We start from the raw sequence: 23,202 nt of genomic DNA on the forward strand, positions 1-23,202 counted from the left end.
TATGTATGTATGTATATGTACTCATTGCATATCTGTGCGGTAACGGCATAAAATCCGTTCGTTTGCATGCATCGGCGCCTTTTATAAAAGCTGCACTGTTGGTGAGCGCTCGCTCTGGTTATTCCCGCCTGTGACATGGATTATGATATAAGGCCAGCGGTTGTGTCAGAAAGTGAAAGCTTCCGTGCTTAAGTGCAATCGCCTCTTTTTCTTGCTGCATCCGTTCTGTTTTGCATTGTTGTTGTTTATCTCGTTATATTGATATTTTAGTCAAAAACTGAAATCAATTAACCACAATATCATTTAATGTTAATTAGGTTAATTTTGAAGACAGTGTGTTCAATATCAAGTATTTCCCCTCTTCAGGCATTCAATTCTTGGCTTACATAGTTATTGTGAGAGGCATATGTACATATGAAGAGCTCTCTTTGGAGTTTCTGCGTTAAACGTTTCTAAAATATTCCGTTTAATTGCTCGAACGATTTTTCGCTTCAACCATCTTTTACCTTTCTTTCCACGGCATTTTGTATATTCAAGTTCCTTAGTGATGTTTTCCTGACGACCTGTCGCTGTAGCTATAATTAGTAGAATGGCATATTTCGATAGTAATGCTGTCTACTGACTCCCCTATATTGCTTTAAACTCGATTTTGATTCATTATCGCCTGAAAGCCTGAAAAAAAACTAGCTGCACCGCAAACTATTTCTCGAGACCATCTTTTGAGAGTGCCAACTAATATGGAAGTTGTCTAATTTATTAAATTTTCACTTTAATATAAATTCCATGGTGGTACCCTATGCTTTTACTAGAAGTCAACCCTGTGAAGGCAATCACAGAGATTTGTGTATTTTTATTTTCGTACATAAAAACGGGCGAAATATTCAGCCGCTCGAAAAATATGTGCCAAAGGTCTAGAGATTGTACGACAAGTATTTATATCGTATCGTTGAATACCGTTATATTATTTGAAGCATACTTGCTGAGATCACTAAGCAATCTGGTCTGCTGTGCATAGCACGCGCCATGGGGTAGTTATTTATTTGACTAGATCACATAGCGGTATACTTTTACCCGTAAGCTGAGCTCTTATGCAATTTTTTCTTATAACTTGAGCAAAAATTTAAACCTATGGAGTTCCAAGCTCGAAAATTTTAATATTTTTTCCGTTATGAAGTTAGATACTATATTCCATCTACTAAAATTGTTCTTTGAATGACATGATGATGATTGAGCTCACGGTTCACATGATGTGAAACGTGTGGGAAAGATACACTTGATGAAACTGTGAATAAAATCTGACTATTAGAGTTCAAAGAAATTTTTTTGGTTGTTCCATAGTTTTAGTCTCTCAGTTTCTGAGATATCGTTTTGAAATTTTAAACACGTGTTTTCCTCACCAAGAAGCTGATTATTTGATGGAATCGCCGATATCGGACCACTATACATCCGGTATAGGATACATCAGGTGCTTGTAGGGAAAGTTTTGCAAAAAATTGTTGTTGTTGTTGCAAAAAATTGTTTGATAATTGGTAAAAGTCAAGTTAGGACTCATAATATTAAGCAGAGTTCGTTTTGCCTAATTATAGCAAGATTTTGTCTATCCACCTTCTACACAACCTAGAGGTAACTCGGCGGTTTTCCGTTTATTTTTAGTGTTCCAAGACCAGAGGTTTTCCACTTGCATACGGCGCTTTAATCGTCTTTGAAGGTAGCAGCAATAGCATATTGAGACTTTATTAGCTAATTTTTCTCCATTTTTTGACATTTGACATAAGCTTGCTTAGAAGAGCATTGTTTGCGCCTATTACTTTTTTATATAGGGTGTTTATTTTGTTATTCGTTTGACATACTCATGTCATATTCTGCTGCCACATAAACAATACGGAAGCTGTGTGAAAATCAAACACATCTGTACGTAAATACATTAGGGTGGGGAAAAAGGATTTTTTTGTTTCGAAAAAAACTGGAACTTATAATTTCCGATTTATAATAATTTTTTCGGTGAATTTTGAAATTCAAAAGAAACAAATTTTTTTAGAATAGTCAAATTTTAACCGTTAATAACTTTTAAACCGTTAGGTTTGTGAAAAAATGGTAAACTACTTTTTTGAAGAGCATTCCATTTTCTACAAAATTCACGACACGAAACTTTTTTTTTTCAAGTATGTAGTTGAAGCTCACTGTTGACAGTTATAACTTCGAGGTCGTAGATAATTTCGTCTATCTTAGAACCAGGATGAACACCAACATGTCAGCCTCAAAATCCAACACAGAATAACTCTTGCCAGCAGATGCTACTTCGCTCTGAGTAAGCAATTGAGAAGTAAAGTCCTCTTTCGACAAACAGAGATCAAACTCTACAATTTCCTCATCATCCCCGTCCTCCTATACGGTACAGAGGCATGAACAATGACATTATCTGATGAGTCGACGTTATGAGTTTTCGAAAGAATGTTCTGCGGAAGTTTTAAGATCCTTTGTGCAATGGCAACGACGAATACCGCAGTCGATGGAACAATGAGCTGTATGAGATATATGGCAACATTGACATAGTACAGCGAAGTAAGAGACCGCGGCTACTCTGGCGAGGTCATGTCGTCCGAATGGAAGAAAACACTGCAGCTCTGAGAGTGTTCGATACAGTTCCTGCAGAACAATGCAGTGGAAGAGGAAGACCTCCGCTCCTTTGAAAAGACAAGGTGGAGAAGGACCTGGCTACACTTGGAATCTCCAATTCGCGCCAAACTGCGAAAAGAAAGAACGACCATTAGGCGGCGTACTTTCTCATTACACTTAAGAGCTCACACTTGGAGAGCCTTTCTCAGAGTTGTCTATCCACCAATTTTTTTTTTTTTGACCCTCCCTACCGTACATACATATGTATGTCAATATGTATGCATGAACACTCGTATCATTAACCAGCATTCAGCAGAACAACTTCGTCAAACGTCGCCTGAACTTCAACTTGCATCTTGCAACTTGCCACATGCAGCACATCACACCTCAAACACACATTAGCACAAGCTGCTTATAGCGGTTTCTGTTTGTTTATGATATCCTGCTCATTGTTGTCGCCACGTGAAGTGAAATATATGCACTCTGCTCTCCCAGCTCACCGTTGACTGGCTGTCACGCGGAGCGCTTCTTAATGCGAAAGGTTAATCCCGGCTGACTGTACCACATAAATGTTAAGTCGCTGAATAAATAGGATGAGCGGTGAGGACGACATTGCCATTGCTTGCCGCCAACTAATTGCACCAACAACAAACGGCCAGACAGCAAGCCAGCAAGTGGAAGGGCGGAGGTGTGGGGCTCCGGTTGTCGCGCAGACTTGCTTATTTAGTTTCATAATTCAAATATCTAAATTATGCATGTACATTGACCTTTTCACTAGAACAACAGCAACAACAAGCGGTGAGGGGTCGAGCGGAAAGCACAAAGCAGACGCAAAAGTGTTTACAGTCTCGCATTCTTGCAGATTTCTATCGCAAGCAAAGCGAAGTCTCGGCATTTCGGCATGGATTACCAGAGTTACATGTGTAACAACTGCTTTCGCGCGTTCACACATACACACACCCATACATACATACATACTTGCCACAAGCAACTGGCACTACGCGCCAACAGTCAGCAAACTTTGTAGTTTGAGCTGCCTGCAACTGTGCCCTCGGTGTTGTCTTCCAAGCCGGTGAGATTTGCACTCAAATGCTGCCCGCCGAGCGTAGGCTTTGTTTACACACGCACACACATATGTACATACATACACGCTAGTTCGCATGCATCTTTCACCTATTCTCTTGAGGTGTTTGCATTATTTATTATTGCTTTTGTTAATCCATTTTGCAACACACACACACACTTGTTTGTGTGCTTGTCGTTCTATTTTGTTTGTGCGTCTTTTGATGCGCTCTGATTTCAATTGTGGCATTTGCATTTTGTTATCTTTTAATTTCTCTAGCATTCTTGCTGCCTGCATATTGTTCTGCTTTTGTTGTTGTCTTAGCTATTGTTTGTTTGTTGTTTTTGGTGCAGCAGCCAATGAATCTGAAGTGCAGTGCAGTCAATATCGCATTTCGAATTCCATTTCTCAATATTCACCCTAAGAATTCTCAGAAAACTTAATTAGAATGCAACACAATGTTCTTCTTCTTCGCACTGTTTGAGGTGCTGTAATTTTACAGTTGTAATTATAGCCTTAATAGGGCATAAGCATTAAGTTTGCCACGGTGTTTGTAAGATCCAGAAGGAAACGACGAAGACTTTGTTCATAATTTTAAAATTCTTAATTTGTTTTTCAAAATCTGCGTCGTCCCTCTCAAAGTAATTGGGCCTTGCGCCCCATAAAAACTTGTGAGAACGTTTTTTCCAATACTCGAAGCAGTTGTTAAAGTTCAGAATAGCCTTCAATGAGGTTAGCGATTCACGTTTAATGTCTTCATTTGACTCAAAACAGTTTCCTCGGAGCGGACGTTTGAGTTTTCTGAATAGCCAAAAGTCACACGGAGCTAAATCAGGCAAATAGGATGGTTGCGGCATGAAGAATCAATGCAGCATGCGACGGTGCATTACCGTTGTGCAAAAGCCAAGAGTTGTCGGCCCATAATTCCAGCCTCAAAAACGACGCACAACAATCAAATAGTATTCCTTGTTGACAGTTCGACCGGTCGGAAGGAATTCGGAGTGCATCACACCTCGATAATCGAAAAAAACTGTCAACATAACCTTGATTTTTATCTGCTTTGACGTGGTTTTTTCGGCCTCGGCTTACCACGATAGTCGGCCGTTTGATCGTCTGTTTCCGAGTCGTAAGCATAGATCCAAGACTCATCGCCAGTAATAATACTTTTCACGACATCCTGGTAGTCGGAAAACATTGTTTCAGACGATAACGCGACACTGTTTTTCGAAAAATTTAGTGCTTTCACTTTTCTTAGGCCCAAATGATCTTTCAAAATGGTTTCCACTGATCATTCCGTTATTCCAACGACGCCATTAAGATCTCTGACTGTTAATCATCGATTCTCAAGCACCAATTCCTTTATTTTATTGATATCTTGATGCTGATGGCCGTCCTGGAAGTGGTTAGTCGTCAACGCGTTCCCTCGTTTTTGAATAATTTGATATTTTGCACAGTTACCATTCGCACGAAACTTTGAACGACCAAAAATACAAAAGAAAAGCGGTTTCTTGTTGAATTTTTCCACACGCAATGGAATCAAGGGCTCACATTACACGCGTATGATTAATACGTGGTAAATACTGAGTCCTGCAAGATGCAACTGGTTGTAGTTGAACTTTCCCCGTTCCCAATGCGGAGTTATCGTATCGCGCCACGGTGTGGTTTCAAAACAAAATTTACAAAGGCAGAGGTGCGATACAGCACGTACGACCACTGAACAAACTGTTCTTCATTGATTTGTAAAATACACCGATCATTTTGGATTTTTCATAGATCTTTGAGACAACTTGATTTCATTTCCCAGATTCAACAGATATTCGTCACGTTGATGGTAAATTTTTTAAACACTATAATTCAAAAGCTGTTACGATCAAAGTGAGGAAAACCACAGATACGAGCTCTATCTCTGAGAACTAACGAAATTTGCTGTTCAGTTCGCGAAGAATTTTCGTTCTTCAACCAGCAATAAAATTGGGCGTCCATTCATCACGCAGAAGTAGATCAAACGCTTTGCAACATATTCACGATTTAGCTCATCCAGGAACAAGAACTACTGCACGCCTTAAAATGAGCGCTTCGTATGGCCATCCATCCAACGTGACAGCAGAGAATTCGCATAACATTGCATCCAGTGCAAAGGTTGTCCGTCACAACAGAGCAACGCTTCAGCACAGCGCTTTGCATCTCCATTGAACTTGGGCCTTTCCCTTTATCCGATGGCATTTATTGCCTTTCGATAATATACCAGATAATTCCTATGCCGATTATTTTTCATGCATGGATTTCCCGATTTGCCCCACAAATATAATATATTGGGCAGACAATTTGAAAAACGCTCTGAGAACTTCTTTCCTCCGTTAACCACCTTCGCACGACGCCATACCATCCTCAAGCAAAAAGTATGATTGAGAGGTGGCAATGCCATTCTCTGTCACAAACACGAACGGTGGACAATTGCCATTTTTAACTACTACGATCATTTTTAAGGACGACAAAATGGCTAGCCCCGCCGAACTGAAATGGAACAACACTTAGTTATTCAGAATTTTGGGTGAATAGTAAACCAGCAAATAACGAACACGAGATGGTTACGCAACTTCGGCGAGTCATGCAGATTAAAACCAGCAGACACTTCGTGGCACTCAACACACAAAGTGTTCGTTCAATCCGCATGGAATCAAGCAAGTCTTCATTAGATGTTTATTCAATTCTCAATAAGGGCTCGATAAAATTTTACATAGGACACCAAAGTACTACGTCATTGAAATAGCGATCTTTCAAAACCACAATCGATAAAAAAAAATGTAGGCGTGTGGAAAAATCGATCTTTTACATTCTAATTACAATAACTTATAATTTTAATTATGATCGCTTTACAACACTAATCACTCTATTACACTTGTTTTTGACATTACGCTATTTTTTAAAAGTCCTTACGTTTGCCTCTATATTCGTTTAGCAGCTGCCAATCGCTTCGCACGTGAGGATCGCAACATAAGTTAATTTTATAATTCATTGCTCTTAATAAAGATTAGGTTTAAACAACGTGTTTTCAATCCTAAATATGTATATAATATTATTTGACAATATATCTTCACGAAATGAGGCATAGATTAATGCGCCAGGCAACGCTACAATCTCCAAGGAAATAGTTCACATCGGTCCACTGTCGCAAATAGCTGCGATGCAAACTGATCCATCAAAATCTCGATAAAAATTTTTTTTATACTAATTTATGTTAAAAAAATGTACGTGTGAGTGTATTGTACATAGCTTCGGCGCCATTTTTATAGATATTTATTATAGTAATAGAATCCATAATAAATGCAGATAATCTGCTTTAATGATCTATAAATGGACAACTGACAGAGTTCTTATTGAATCACAGTTTTTGTTGTTGTTTTGTATATTTACTTTTCCTCTTTTTTTGTTTACTTTTACTTTTTTTTTGTTTACTTTTTCTTTTTTTTTTTTGTTTTTATTTTTGTTTTACTATTTTGTTATTTTTTACTACTAAATACTAGAATTTTATTCAAGTGTTTCGTTTTTAAGTGCTTCAGTCTACTTTCATTGCTTAAGTGGATCACGGTGCACTCAGAATGGCGCCCCTTATATTTACTTTTAACAGCCAATAATTTGAGTGGTACGAGTTGAGGGAGGAAACACTATACCTAGAAAAGTAAATTTTCTAACCGCAATTAATTCAGTAATTAGCATAACATTCAAAATCACTTGAAATACTCACATGACATCAGCGTTATAAGCCTATTGTGTCTTCACAGAATTTGGCCTGTAACCACAAAATTATAGAATATCTTCAAATCATATATTCTTTTCACGTGCCGTTTGACAAAAAAAGAAAAGAAATAAATATATTCAAAGTTAGTCATTCTTTGAGAGCTCTTATAAGGGTCATCATCTGTTGTTTTAAAAACAACAGTTTCTCTACTTCTTCGGTATATGTTCCGAACACCAAAATTATTCTTTGTGTTGCAAAGACTCGCGCGTGATCTGTCAAAAAAAGCCTATTGAAAAAAGTACCTCTAATGGGATCACCCTTTATATAATTTCCAGAGTTCTTATCGCGGTTCATAAAATAAATATTTCCCGCTCAAACAAACAATTAGTTATATCAATCATAAAATTTCGTTTATTATCCTTAAGATAAAAAATGTGCTGCAATAATACCGCAATAATAATAAAAATAAAAAATTTTTGTAAAAAATTCCACCAATTTTTTTGATTTGGTGCACAGAAATTTATGTTTGAGTGTAAAGGTGCTGGCTCGTCTGGCGATAAAAGTGTTATGTTGTTGCACGTATTTGTCAGTTATTTATTCAATCTGCTCGTTGCGCCATTGATTTATATATAGATTGATATCAGCAGCGCGACAGACAAACGGTATCGGCAGTGAATAAGTCAACAACATTGCGAATCAAGTACGAAATTGTAAATTTGAAGTACGAAAAAAAAAAAAAAATATGCATACATGACACTTTTGGGTACAGTGGCCAACAAAATTGTGTTTCGTATGAAATAAAATTTTTATTATAAAAAATTAAAAACAAAGATACATATGTGCACAGTAAATATTTTTTTAGTTCAAAAATAATTGCTTAATTTTACTAATTTTTCATTAACATATAAAATTAAATTGTTCACATTTTTGTTTAACATTTTTTTTTTTACCTCGATATAAAATAAATGCATGTGATTCAAAAATATTAATTTTTCTAATTTATTTTTTGTAAAATAAAAAATTTCTAAACTTTATTGATGACTCCATCTTAATTGATTACTTAAAATAATTTTTATATATATATTTTTTTATATATTTTTTTTATATTTTATATTTTTTTTTATGTTTTATTTTTTTTTATATTTTATTTTTTACTATTTTAATTTTACTGCTTGTATTTTAATTTATTTTAATTTTAATTAAAAAGCATTTTTAATTTTAATCTTTTTGATAATTGGTTTTATTTTTGTTTTCTCTCTTGATTTTTCTTTTTATTCTTTTCTCCTGAATTTTTTTATCTCTTCAATTTTTTTATTTTTTCTCTTAAACTTTTTTTATTTTTTTTCTCTCTTTTTATTTTTTTTTTGTTCGCTGTCTTTATTAAAAGTTTAGTTTTTTAAGCTTCTGAATACTTTTGTGCCGCCCTGTACATATCTTTCGATGTTTTTTAAATATTTTTTTCTTGGTGCCACAAAATCACTATAATTTTTTACAAAAGGTTTTGTTACTTTAAATTATTTTTTAGTATTCTATATGTATTTATTTAATTTATTTTAATTATAATTTAAAAAATAATTAATTTTAAATTTTTTGGTATTTTTTTACTTTTGTGTTCTCTCTTGATATTTCTTTTTATTTTTTTTCTTTAAAAGTTTATTTTTTTCTCTTGAATTATTTTTTTTAATTTTTGTAGAAATTTATTCGCTGTCTTTATTAAAAATTTAAAATTTTCTAAGCTTCTTAATACTTTTATTCCGATTTTTTGAAAAATTTTTCTCTTTGCAATTCGTGTTTTCTATTGATTGTTCTTTTTTAGTTTTTCTCTTAATTTTTTGTATTTATTTCTTTATTTTTTTTTACAAAATTACAAATTTATAAAAATAGCTTCTGTTATTTTAATTTTAGCTTTATTACTTGATTTTTATTTTTTTTTTTTTTCTTTTATTTAATATTTGTTAATGTTTTTCGTTAAAATTTTTTTTTAATTTTTTATTTCTTATTATTTTAAAATTTTTATTCTTTTTAATTTTTTATAGAAGTTTACTCGCTGCCTTTATAAAAAATTAATGTTTTCTAATCTTCTGAACACTTTAGTGTCGCACTGAACTTTTCCATTTGCTAACACAAAATAACAAATTTATTACAACAGCTTTTTTTATTTTTAATTAATGTTTATACAATATTAATTTTAGCTTTATCACTTAATTTATTAAATTTTTTTATAATTTTAATTTTTTTTGTTAATTGTTTTTACTTTTGTGGTCTTTTAGATTTTTCTCTTTACTTCATTCTCTTCAATTATTTTACTTCATTATTTTTTTATTGTTTTTTTTTTTTTTTTTAATTTTTTTATTATTTTTTTGATATATTTTTTTATTTTTTTTTTGTATATATATATTTTTATTTTTATTTTATATTGCTAACACAAAATTTTTTACAACAGCTTTTTTTTTTATTTTTAATTAATTTTATACTATATTAATTTTAGCTTTATCACTTAATTTTTTAAATTTTTTTATAATTTTAATTTTTTTGTTAATTGTTTTTACTTTTGTGGTTTTTTAGATTTTTCTCTTTACTTCATTCTCTTCAATTATTTTACTTCATTATTTTTTTTATTGTTTTTTTTTTAATTTTTTTATTATTTTTTTATTTTTTTTTTTATATATTTTTTTTATTATTTTTTTTATATATTTTTTTATTTTTTTTGTATATACATACATATGTATATATTTTTATTATTTAATTTTACAATTTTTTTTTTACTTTATTTTTTTTAATTATGAATTGTTTTTTTTTAATATTTTAAAATTTATGTTTTTCTTTAATTGTTTATATTTTCTTCAGTACCGTCATGAAAATTTTTATTTTTCTATATTTTTGAATACTTTTGTGCCGTACTGTACGCTCGCTGCCATTGATACACACATATGGCACACATATACGTAGTACGTAATGTGTCCAAATGTTTATGAACTGCCAAAAATATTTACGTTGATGCATTTTTTCGCTTATTGATAAATGTGTCTTCCACTGCTTCGCTTTTTATTTTGGGAATTTTTATCGCTTGCCTTTTAATGCGCTCGCGCCAGTATTGGTGGTCGCCGATATTCGCTATTATTTTTGTGACTTGACAGTTTTTGGCGAATTTCCGCTTCACTTTGAAGCCGAACAAACAGACGCACAGCTACACACATTGCTATGTACATATAAGTGTGTGTATGAAAAGCTGTCAATTAAAAGTTTTGAGTACCTTAAATAATATAAATAAATGTGTGCCTGACAGCCATGTGACAGAAGTTACAAAAATTACCGGGTTGGCCGCGGAGCTGCGCGAGTATGAGCAAACGCATGAATATTTAATATGTGTCTGTATGTATGAGGGTATGTACATATGTATGTATGTGTTTGAGTGCGTGAATAGGGTATAAGGCTGTGTAAACAGCGCTTTATTTTGTCTTGCCACTCACGTACAGGTTGAACACATTAAATTTAAATCAGCCTTTAATTGCCGCGCTGTGGTCACAGCCGAAAACAACAATTAAAAATTGGCCTGAAAGGAAATAAAATGCAAAAACAAAATCGAAAAATTATTTTAGTATGTGTGTGCGTTTTTTACTGTGTGTTCGCTGGCAAAGGTTAAGGACGCACGCCTGTCAACATTTTGCTCAGCGATCGTAAACACACGCAATTTGACTTTGACTTGTAAGCTTACACCAGCGAACTTTGTATGAAAAGTGAATGCTAGCGAGGCTTTGAATGTGTATGTGTGTGTGGAGGTTGCGTTGCGTTGCTGCAGAGATCATCTTGCAGAAACAAAAATGTTTCGAAAAATTCCTTACTGCCACTCTTCTGCCGTTCAGTGAAAGTTGGCTGAAGCTGAATACTTTATAGTGGCAAGCATACATACATATATACATACATGCATAAATCCATATTTTCATTAAAATTATTATTTCTTCAGTTTCAACTAATCATTTTTCACAGCAATGTCCGTTTAAGCAAAATTACTGCGCGAGAAATTCGCAAGTCTCCTCCGCGCTCCCCCAATACGCAACCGGCCACAACGCGCTACTTGACTGGCGGATAATAATCAAATTTATTGCCAGTCATTAAGCTTAAAAACTGTTATTTCACTTGGGCAAGTGCGTTTAATGTAACAACAACAACAACAACAACAACAAAAACAAAAATTATGTACAAAGTGAATTTTCAAAAATTTTAAGTGCTCATAAATAGTTTGGAAACAGTTAGCGCGTGCGTGCAAGGCATTCGTGAAATGAAGCATAAGTCAGAAAATCATAATTCAGAAAATGGATAAAATTATTTATGAAAACTACGCACAGCTCACCTCTGCTGCAATGAGCCAGTGCGAAAACAGCGTTGTCTGTCTGCTTTAGGCGCAATAAATACTTTACCGTTATCTGCAATTTTGCGCATTGATGCTCGTAAAAGCCGCTATAAATGCACGCTTGCTCGCTTAAGTGCGTCTCTGCTTATTCGAGGCATTTATGTATGCATTTATGCAATAAAAGTGTTTATTTGTCTAAATTTTTTATTGCATTTTTCGAAAAAAAATAAATTTTATTGCATTTTTCCAAAAAGAAAAATAAATAAAAAATAATAATTGAAATTTTCGAAAAAACAAATTATTACATTTAAAAAAAAATGAATAGAAAAATAATTTAAATTTCAAAAAAAAAAAATATTAAATTAAAAAAAAAATTATTTAATTTTTTCCGAAAAAAGTTTTTATTGAATTTTTCCACAAAAAAAATCAGTTCAGTTTTAATTTTTCACATTTTGTTTCATGTGCTTGCAACGCCAGCGTCAGGTTCATTGTCCAATGCGATTGACTTCGTTACACCTCGGGCCAGTGCTCACATATTAATTGCTGCTTTTATTTCATTTTCAATTGCCTACTGATTGCACAATTAATTTTTCAAGTATTCCCCATTACTTATTTTGCAAAATGTCTACATGATAAACAGTTTTTGTGATTTACTCTTCATTTTTTATGCTCATAAATTGCGCTGGATTTGAGCAAATAATAAACAGATACATAAAGATAAGATTTATCAAGATTAAGTGAGTGAATCAGTTGAACTCAAAGTCCGGCTGATGTATTCTTAATATCGTCGCCTAAAATTCAAAATAACTTAACATCACTTTTCATAAGTTTACAGGCGAAGGAAAAGCCGATATGATAGAAACCGCTCATATTGAAACTAAATTTGAAGTTTTTTTTATAAAATGGTTATATATTGGTTATAACTGATAGCGGCAGCCTAAAATTTTATGTACATACATACATATATGTATATAATGAGATATCGATCAGAAATTTTGGAGACGACCTTTTCTTTCAATACAATACAAGGTACAAAGGTAAAATGAGGCTTGCCGATTTTGAGCTGCTAATTGTAGGAAACTAGTTAGTGTTATTGTTGTAACGGTTATCTAATCTCCATTAGGGTGATAAGGTTCAATTAATTTGTCATCGAGGTCATGCAACAGTTGGCCCAGGAAACGTGCTGTTCCGACGTGGTTGGATCATAAGAAGAGTGGTGTCAGATGTATAGGGTTAGCTGGGCGTGCAAAGAGGTGGTGCGTGGATTGGGTATGTCGGATAAGTAGGAGTTTAACCTGCTACATTATCCAGAATGAAGCTGTGCAAGGGTCATTCTCGATCTCGCAATTGGTAGTGGTTCGACTCCAAGTACGCCATTGACTAAGAAGGAGTGTTTATGGCTCCATTGTAATTGAGGTTGAGTGCATGTCTAAATAAAATCGTATTGTTGTCGACGTAGTTGGGGAAGGATCTCTTGATGATCCTAGGAGGCGGTTCCGCTTCAAGCAGGTAACTGCAGACTGCTTTGAGAGGAGTTCTTTATGCTCCTTAACTAACTGGGAGTAAAAAGGCCTCACCATGTAGACGTTCGATAGGAGACATCAAGAGGCATTCCGTTATCGTCCGCAATGCAGTATTCTGGCATGTCTGAAGCTTCCTCGCCTGCGTTTCATTTTATTCAGGCGACCATATTTTGCGGCATAGTTAAGGATCGGCCGAACGATTGCCTCTGTACTTTGACAATAATCACGGTGGTGTGAAGAGTGAAGGAGCACAGGCTGTCGAGTGTCACATCCACTGCCATCGACGGCAATATTAAGGTCAAGTCCAGTTGGTGAATATGTACGCTGTGGATTTAGGTCGGAGAGATAGTTGTTTACCTTTGAACATATTCAACCGATTCCATTGCCCGAGGTCATTATCGTCAATCATCAGCGTATAAGATGATAAAAACTCCCTCTGCTGGTTGAGGGAGTTTCGAAATATGGAAGTTAAACAGCAACGGGGAGAGGAACCAACCTGCGGAACCCCCTGTGGAACCCCCTGTTTAATTCTTTTCAATTTAGAATATTTATATACCTCGAAACAGTACGGATGATCGCTCAGGTAGTTCATAGATAGTAGATTTTTCGATGTTCTCAAGTACCGTTTTGTGATTGACTGTGTCAGAGGCTTTTGACAAGTTCAACGCTACGAGGATCGCCCTCTCAAAGGGTGTGTTTTTGGTTGAGGCCTTGAATTATCTGTTTGGTTGAAAATATTTTCTCCAGATGTGGTATCTCCGAAAATTACGAGATTAATTAATGGAGTCAGATTAATAAAATACCATCTAGTTATAGTTCATAAGTAAAGAAATTAACAAAGTGTATATTCTGTGCTGGGAATTTCCGTTATGATTTTCCTATTATAACTACCGGATCAAAGTTCTAGTTCTCAGTTAATCTTGAATAACTAATCAGTTCATAGATTATCATAATCTAATCGCAACGTTGGCGCTCTTATCGATTTGACTTGTGAAGATAATAAAGTCATTAATCAATTGTTTTAATACTAATCTAATCCGATAATATAACCTTAAATTAAATTTAGTTTTTTTATGATAATATATGTACATACGTGTACTGTCAGAGCAATGGACGGAAAATCATAAATAAATTTCTGATAAGTTTTTGCTAGCTTATACTATGTATTCTTCTTTTTTATTTGCGTAGAGACCGCTTACGTAGGTATAGCCGAGTTACAACAGCGCGTCAGACGTTCTTTCTTTTCGCTTTTTAGAGGATTTTATTGTAGCCAGGTCCTTCTCCTGCTGGTCTTTCCAACGGAGTGGAGGTCTTCCTCTTCCTCTGCTTCCCCCGGCGGGTACTGCGTCGAATACTCTCAGAGCCATTCGGACGACATGACCTAGCCAACGTACAGCGACTCTTAATTCGCTGAACTATGTCAATGTCGTCGTTATCTCGTACACCTCAACGACTGCGGTATTCGTCGTTGCCAATGCGCAAAGGACCATAAATCTTCTGCAGAACCTAGTAACGCTTACTCATCAGATGTTGTCATCGTCCGTACCTCCGCACCATTTAGCGGGACGAAGCTAATGAGTGACTAGTAGATTTTGGTCTCTGTTTGTTGAGAGAGGACTTTACTTCTCAACTGGCACCTCAGTCCGTAGTAGCACCTGTTGGCAAGAGATTTATTCTGCGTTGAATTTTCAGGCTGACATTGTTAGTGGTGTTGATACCGGTTCCAAGATAAACGAAATTATCTACCACTTCGAAGTTGTGACTGTCAACATTGACGTGAGAGCCAAGTCGCGAGTGCGACGACTGTTTGTTTAATGACAGGAGATATTTCGTCTTGCCCTCGTTCTCTGCCAGACTCATTTACTTTGCTTCCTTATCCAGTTTGGAGAAAGCAGAACTAACGGGGTATTGAGGCGAATGATATCACTATCATCGTCGTACGCCATCAGCTGAACACTCTTTTAGAAGATGGTACCTTCTCTATTTAGCTCTCCAGTTCGTATTACTTTTTCCAGCAAAAGATCGAAGAAGTCATACGATAGAGAGTGGCGGAGGTCCTTCCCGATTCTGACGGAGATTGTGGTGCTGCTCAACGACAGCCTACACAGTCGTATTAGTGCTGGGATACTAAATTCGGACATAGCGGCATAAAGGCAGCTCCTTTTCGTGCTATCGAAGGCTGCTTTAAAATCGACGAAGAGTTGGTCCAATCAATCGCTCGATAAAATCTTATATGCGATCTTGAGGAGGCTTATTCCACGGTAGTTGGCGCAGATTATGGGGTCTCTGTTTTTGGGAACTGGGCAGAGCACACTTAAATTCCAATCGTTGGGCATGCTTTTGTCCGACCATCTTCTACAAAGTATGACTCTAAATAAATAAAATGTTAATTTTTATTAACTACAGTTAATTATGCCCCGATATTATGTAATCATAAAATACTCTAAAATAAAATTATATCCATATGTATATACAACACAACAATTTAATTTTCTCTTATCAAACACGATTTTAAAATTTCCATTTTCCACTTTTGTATATTTGCAGTTTTATGGGTGTCTGTGTGCAAGAAGGTCAGCTGCATGCCCTTACTGAGTACATCGAAGGCGGTTCGCTGGAGCAGCTACTGGCCAACCAAGAGGCGGTCCTGACTGCTGCTATGAAACTAAGACTGGCGCTGGGCATTGCGAATGGCATGGCGTATGTGCACGACGCGGGCATTTTCCATCGCGACTTAACAAGCAAAGTTCGTTAAAAGCATAAACTTATAAATATTTTCGAAAATACTAAAAAATCATAATTTAATTTACTTCTAGAATGTGTTAATACGGAATATGCCCGATGGACAATTTGATGCAGTCGTAGGCGATTTCGGTTTGGCGGCTAAAATACCAGATAAGCAGTAAGTCAAACACTACACATATGAGTATAGCATACAGATATTTATATAGCATACATTAACATTTTTATAGCGGCAAAACGCGCCTCGACACAGTCGGCTCACCTTATTGGGTAAGCCCCGAGTGCCTCAAGGGTCAATGGTATGATCAGACAAGCGATGTCTTCTCCTTTGGCATAATTCAATGCGAGATAATCGCACGCATAGTCGCCGATCCGGATGTGATGCCACGCACTGACGCCTTCGGTTTGGATTATTTGGCTTTCGCCGAACTATGTCCCATGGACACACCTGCGGTATTTCTACGCTTGGCTTTCTACTGCTGCATCGTAAGTTGCATTATTTTTTTGAATTTATGAGATATATCTTAAATTTTCTCCCTCTTTTTATCACACACAACGCAGTACGAAGCCAAAAGTCGCCCGACTTTCCACGAAGCTGTCAAGAAGCTGAAGCAAATAATGCAGGATCATGAGAATGGCTGTAACGGTGACTGCAACTCGTCGCTGAATACATCGAGCCTACTAAATTCACTAGAGTTGAATAGTTCAGTTAACGGTGCAGCGTCGGATGCTGCACACGATAATTCAACGGCGGGTCACAAAAACGACTGCTTGCGACAATGCTACTCCAGCAGCACACTGCACAACAATGCCAGTTGTTGTAGTTGTCGCAAGAGTGCCACTGCGTTGAAAGCGCCGGTCATTCAAACTGCGCCCGCCGGTACTGCCACGACGCAGAATTACAAGGAGTTAGATGAGAACGGCTTCCGTTTTCCTAACGGTAAAAATGACGGCACAGGTGGCAGCACCACACCATATCAAACACCGAATGGCTCGTCAACGGAATACAACGAATTCGAGGATCATGTATTGGAGACGCGTGTACGGCGTGTGACCAAAAAGCTAGAAGCCGATCTGCAATTACAACAGCATCGACGTTCGTATAGCGAAAACATTATACATTTTCCGCTACACACGACGCCGAGCGATAAGGCGCGCTGTCATCAAATGCAACGGCAACGCTCGTCCACACACTCACCAACTCCGCCCGCACTGTCGCGCATAAATGGTGGCAGCGAGAAGTCCACACAACCGCCGTATGTTTCTGTCGCCGCCGTGGACGCCACACAAGTGCCGTCACCTGCGATTAAACCACCGACGCAGCAAACAGCCGCATTGACATTGCGTAAAGTCGCCGAAACTATGTGCTTGAAGGATCCACACTACAAACCCATCCGTTCCGATCACAATGGTGTGAAGAGTAATCCATTCACCACGCTGGCACAGTTGCGTGGCGTCAAAAAGATACTCGGCGCTAATCCGAAAACGTATGCCGCCGGTGTGGGTGATCTGTTCAGTTCGTGTTTTGAAATGTCCGCGCCGTTCTTCAAAGAATTGGCAGCCGAGTTGGCAAAAAGCACAAACAAAACGGTGACAACGAGCGAAGTTGGCAGTGCGGTGGCCGCACGTTTAAGCGCCGGCGGCGTTGGTCGTGGTTTGCCCGCCACCCCAAATGAACCAAAGAGCTTACCCTCATCGCCGCAATTGACGCGCAAATTCAGCGTTAGCGAACTGAAAGCAACGGCACATGGTCCCGTCTCGACTACAGACGCGTCCGTGGTCGAAGATGATGACGACTGCGATGACTGTGCATCCGACGGTGAGCCCGATGGCGATGGTGGCGGCAACTGCGCCGACGCCGAATCAAGTAGCGATGATTCCGCTGAGCCACGCGCGCTGCACCTATCAACGCCAGCCGCACGCAAGTACCGCGCCAATTCGCTTTATACACATCCGCTTTTCATGTGCAGCAGCGGGAATGGCAATGTCAACATCGATGAGGCTACAACCGCTGCAAATGCCTTGGCGACGCCAACAACGGCATCAGCGACGACTATATGTACCCCGGCATCGTCAGCTTTGACTGTCGATTGCGGCAACAGCACAGTGTATTCCACGTCAGAGGATGGTTGTGAGGAGCCCGATCCGCCTAAAATAAAAATATCGAGCAACATTACGGCATTAGCTGTTTCATCGCCTACACCACCATCACAACCGCAAATGGCTTCGTTGGTAGCCACACCGGCCTCCGTTTCGTCATGTCCCGATTTTGAGCTGCATGAAATTAAACCGTGTGATTTGCTACCGAATAAAGGTACTTTAACGCGACGTGATTCCATTGAGAGCGGTTTTTACTCGTGTTTCAATGAGGATACTGACCCGGCCGTCAACAACTCGACCACATATGTAACAGCGACGGCAGCCTCGACCACCTCCATCGATATGGGTCTAATGAATCGCTTAGCACTCGACTCGGGCATACATTCGGTGTTGCAACGCAACAATTTCGCCGTTAATCAACTGCTCTACTGCAAGAATCGTACCTCATCCATTTACACCGACAGTTCCGATGACATCAGCAGTTTAGCCGGCTCCGATTCGTTGCTATGGGACGACCGCTCGTTCACCGCTATACCGAGTACGCGTTCGGCACAAATCGCAACAATCGTTGAATATTTCGAACGTAAGCGACAAGTACCTGATGACATGGCGCCCGGACCTGGTCGTGGCGCATTTTTACGCAGCGGCTCCACAAGCGCCAGCGGTAGCGCACACACAACAAGTACGTCAAATAGTGCCGCATCCACAGCTGCCGCCGCCGCCATGGCAGCCACCAGCTCATATGGCCTCAGCAATTTGGCCACGTACGATATGCGACGTTACACCGACTTCAAACGGCACGCGGCATTAAGTTCGGATTATGAGGCATTCTGCTTCGAATTGGATAAGAAGCCGGCGCAGCAGCGTTTGACAGTGTGCGAAGGTGCTGTCAAGTCCAAGCTGCAAATATTCGACAAAACGAAGCAACAGCAGCAACAACAACAACAGCAGCAACAGCGCATGCAGCAGCAGCAGTCGCAGCAAACGTCAGCGTTAGCGCAAGCGCATGCGTCCAGTAGTCTAACGAATGGTGTTGGCACAACGAAGTAGGATGTAAGGCGGCAAGTCGAAGCGTCGGTATTTATCGTAGCAGCAACACTGTGTTTTAAATCGCTGACAGCCGCGTATGTGGCGTTTTAATTTGTTCTTCTTCAATTTCATTACACATTCATTCATTTTCACCATCATTTCATAATTGTTATACATTTTCGCACTGTTTTATGGAGTTGCACACAACTGTGGTGAGTTGGCGAGATGTTGGCGCAAAGTTGCAGCTGCTTTTAAGCAAAAGAGGCGGAACTTTAAATAATTTGTGTTGTTGCTTGTGGCAGCGTAAGTGAGGCCTCAAAAAGTTAACCTAAAAATTGAAAACATGGAAATATAAAGCACTTTGCAGTACTGTTTCATTTATATATTTAAACCTATCTGAGCCCGACGGATTTGAGTTTTATAAGAGAAACTATAAAAGTGCTGAAATGGTCGCCAATATGGAAAAAAATAGCCAAGCATATATTATATAAAACAAACATTTTGCCAAAAAAAGACTAGTTTTTCAGAACCTAACCTCACTTTTAATGCGTATTAACATAATTTGGTCAAACATTTTGCAAAAAAAAAAAATTTTTTTCATCACCTAACCTCACTTTTAATGCGTATTAACTTAATTTGGTCAAACACCAATCTTTAAAAAATTTTATGAAATTTGCCCAAAAATCAAGTTTTTCAGCACCTCACTTTCTATGCGTTGTTAAAAATTTATTCACACATCAATTAAATCTTGAAAAAAAAAATACAAAATTGTGTTCTAAGCCGAAACCATAGTTAATTTTGCTTTTGTAATTCGCCTAAATGCATAAACAGCATAACTCAAAAATGTAGCAGCCACCACAAAATAAAACAATTTAAAAAACTAAGCAGCTGCAACTTTCCTTAAACAAATTGCCACTCAAAAATATAAAAAATAAAACACGAATAAAGTTCTGCCAACAAAGCAACAAACCAACAACAAAACTCCATCACTTTGCAATATATATTCTTATAACTTTGCAATGTCATTTCATATCATAATAAGAACAACGAAAACTACTGTTGTTTCACCTACATACTTTTTTGTTCTGTTATGTCATCAAATTATTTGTTAGTACATTTAGTACATATATATATATATATAAAGAGAAAATGCGCTAAAACAGCAGTAAAGCGTAAGAGATCACTAACTATTTAAGTTTACACACGATATACAAATATATAAATAATATCAATAATTTCAATTGAAAATGAAAATTATAAAAAAAACTATATCTTCCTGTTCACAATACATATACATATACATATATAGTATATAACCAATTATAAAAGCCGATATATGAGAAATAAAGTTTTGTACTCGTTAAGTGGTGAAAACACACAAATCAAAAATGAACGCGAAGCATTGATTGTGTCCTGTAAAAATAAGCGCATAAAGCGAAGGAGTTGGAGGAGAAATGAAAGCAATGCAAGTGAAAGCCAAAATATTCTACTAACCTTTTAAGTAAGCAAAAAGTGCGAAAGAAAAGCGATAATAATAATAAAAAAATGTTTGAGAAGTTAAAAGTTGTTAAGCAAATACCTTTTATCACAAACAAAACAAAACAAAAGAAGAAGAAAAAAAACAAAAAAAAATATATATACATATGTGTGTATATAAATAAATGAAATGAAGTAAGCAATTGTTGAAGGTAAGGAATGCAGTATTAAATGAAAAATAGAGATGAAAACGCAAAAAAAATTAATAATTAAATAAATAAAAATATGTAAAAAGAGGGTGCATTCTGATAATGGCAATTCTAAGACAAAACAAGTAAATAGTTTAAGTAATTATTTTATTTATACTTGCTGTTTATGATTTAGGTGCGCGCGCATAGCTGGTTGCTAAACACAATAAAGTATTTACTTAAAAAAAAATCGAAAAACAAACAAAATTTTGTAAGAAATGAAAAAATATTCTTTACAAAAATCGAAATAAAGTGTTAATAAAATAATTTCGTTAAAAAAAATTTTTCTAAAGAAATTTCAGTAAACAAATGTTAAAAACTTTTTTCTAAAAAAAAATTCAATAAATTAATTTCGTTAAAACTTTTTTCAAAATAATTTCTTTAAATTTTTTTTTCTAAAATAATACTTAAAAAAAGAAATTAAAGAAATTATTTCTTAAAAAATATTTTTTTTTAAGGGTCAATGAAATTATTTCTTAAAAGATTTTTTTTTTTAAATTTCAATGAAATTATTTCTTAAAAATTTTTTTTTCTGAAAAAAAGTTGGAAAAAATTCTGAAAAATAATTTTATTAAAAAATTCTTCAAAAAAGAAATTAAGCAGAATATCGCGCCAAATGTCTTTAGTAAACTAAAAAAAAATATATTTTTTTTGCAATATTAAGCATTATAAACAAACCAATGTTGAAAATGTTTGTCGTCATATCTAATGATGGCTGCTCCTAGTAATTATGAACAAATTATAGGTATTTATACAGTCACATGGCGGTGAATACCAAATGAGTTAAGTCTTCGTGCGTACATTTTTGTGGCATACTCTTTATTTTTTAGGCAACTTCAACGAAACAAATGCCGTTATTGAAAATGAGCACTACAAAATGGCATGTTCATGTTTTCCTAGTCCTTTACACTATTTAATTTCAATGCTAAACTTTTTTAATTTAATATTTATGCTGTTGTTGTTTATTATGAACAGTTTTTGCTTGTAGGCGCCACAAAAAAAAATAATAATATTTGTATATAAAAAATCTAAAAAAAAAACCGAAATAAAATATTTGTTTAATTTTTTTTTTTATTAATTTCGTTTGTTTCGGTGTCGTCATTTTCAATGAAATTTAGACGGTCCGCTTAAATTTTGAATTTTGTATACTCTAATGGCAAAGCTATAAACACAAAATAATTATATAAATAATTAATGATTACTCGTTTTAAGTATTTATTTGCGCACTCTAAATATGTTTTTGCTAAGTTATAAGTACTTTAATTAATTTGCTTAATTTGTATTAAAATATTATTAATGAAAAGGGGTGATTTGTAAATTAATTTTTATTAGTGAAAGGCAAATTTCAATTGCAAAAATTACTAAAACTGCATAAACACATATAATTGTTTGCTTTGAGGAAATAAATTAATAAAAAATTTTTTGTTAAAAAAATAGTTTCGTCAAAACAAAAATAATTTGTTAAAAAAATAATTAATTTTGGAAAAAAAAATAATAATAATTTGGGTCAAAAAATAAGTTTTTATTAAAAAAATTAATTGTGTAAAAGAAATAGTTTTGGTAAAATTAATAGATACATATATTTTGTTTGAAAAATAATTAATTTTGATTAACAAAAATAATAATTTTAGTAAAAAAAATAATTTGTTTAAAAAAAATAATAATTTTTGTAAAAAAAAATATTTTTTGTAAAAAAAATTGTTTTGGTAAAATGAATATATGTTCATATGCATTTTGCTTAAAAAATAATAATTTTATATAAAGCGTAAAATACTTTGTAATAAAAAATAGTCTTGATTGAAAAAAGTAATTGGTTAAATAAATAGTTTCGATTAAACAAAAATTATTTATTAAAAAAATAATAAAAATTTTGGTAAAAAAATAAATTGTGTAAAAAATAGTTTTGGTAAAAAAATATATTTTGGTTAAAAATTAATAATTTTTTGTAAAAAAAAATTCTTTTGTTTAAAACTAATAATTTTTTGTAAAAAAAAATACTTTTGTTTAAAAAAGATAATTTGTTAAAAATAGTTGTTTTTTTTAATTATAATTTTGGTTAAAAATAATAATTTTTGTGTAAAAAAAAATAATTAAAAATATGTATCTTAAAATATTAATTTGCAAAAATAATAATATATATAAAAAATAATAATTTTGCCAAACAAAAAATAGTTACTCCAAAAAAGTTATTTTGTGAATTTTTTGTCCTTTAACGCAAGCAAAAAATTATTGGTGCAGCTAATGTCTTGAAAATGAAAGCAGCAGAGTTTAAAAGAATTAATATTCATAGCTAAACTAAACATAACAACTTAAAA

The 23,202-nt window shown here is 35.1% G+C and overlaps 1 protein-coding gene across 1 annotated transcript in view; it reads left to right on the top strand.

The window, feature by feature from the left end:
• Positions 1-20,552, top strand: part of LOC126750937 (uncharacterized) — a 179,451-nt gene extending 158,899 nt beyond the window's left edge. The window contains exons 4-7 of the mRNA XM_050460781.1: positions 15,840-16,038; positions 16,109-16,194; positions 16,265-16,520; positions 16,596-20,552. Coding sequence (XP_050316738.1) covers positions 15,840-16,038; positions 16,109-16,194; positions 16,265-16,520; positions 16,596-19,184 — 3,130 coding nt within the window. The 3' untranslated portion in view covers positions 19,185-20,552. The remainder of the gene's footprint in view (positions 1-15,839; positions 16,039-16,108; positions 16,195-16,264; positions 16,521-16,595) is intronic.
• Positions 20,553-23,202: the final 2,650 nt, after the last annotated feature.

This window comes from Bactrocera neohumeralis, chromosome 2, assembly GCF_024586455.1.
Source record: "Bactrocera neohumeralis isolate Rockhampton chromosome 2, APGP_CSIRO_Bneo_wtdbg2-racon-allhic-juicebox.fasta_v2, whole genome shotgun sequence".
Classification (NCBI taxonomy): domain Eukaryota; kingdom Metazoa; phylum Arthropoda; class Insecta; order Diptera; family Tephritidae; genus Bactrocera; species Bactrocera neohumeralis.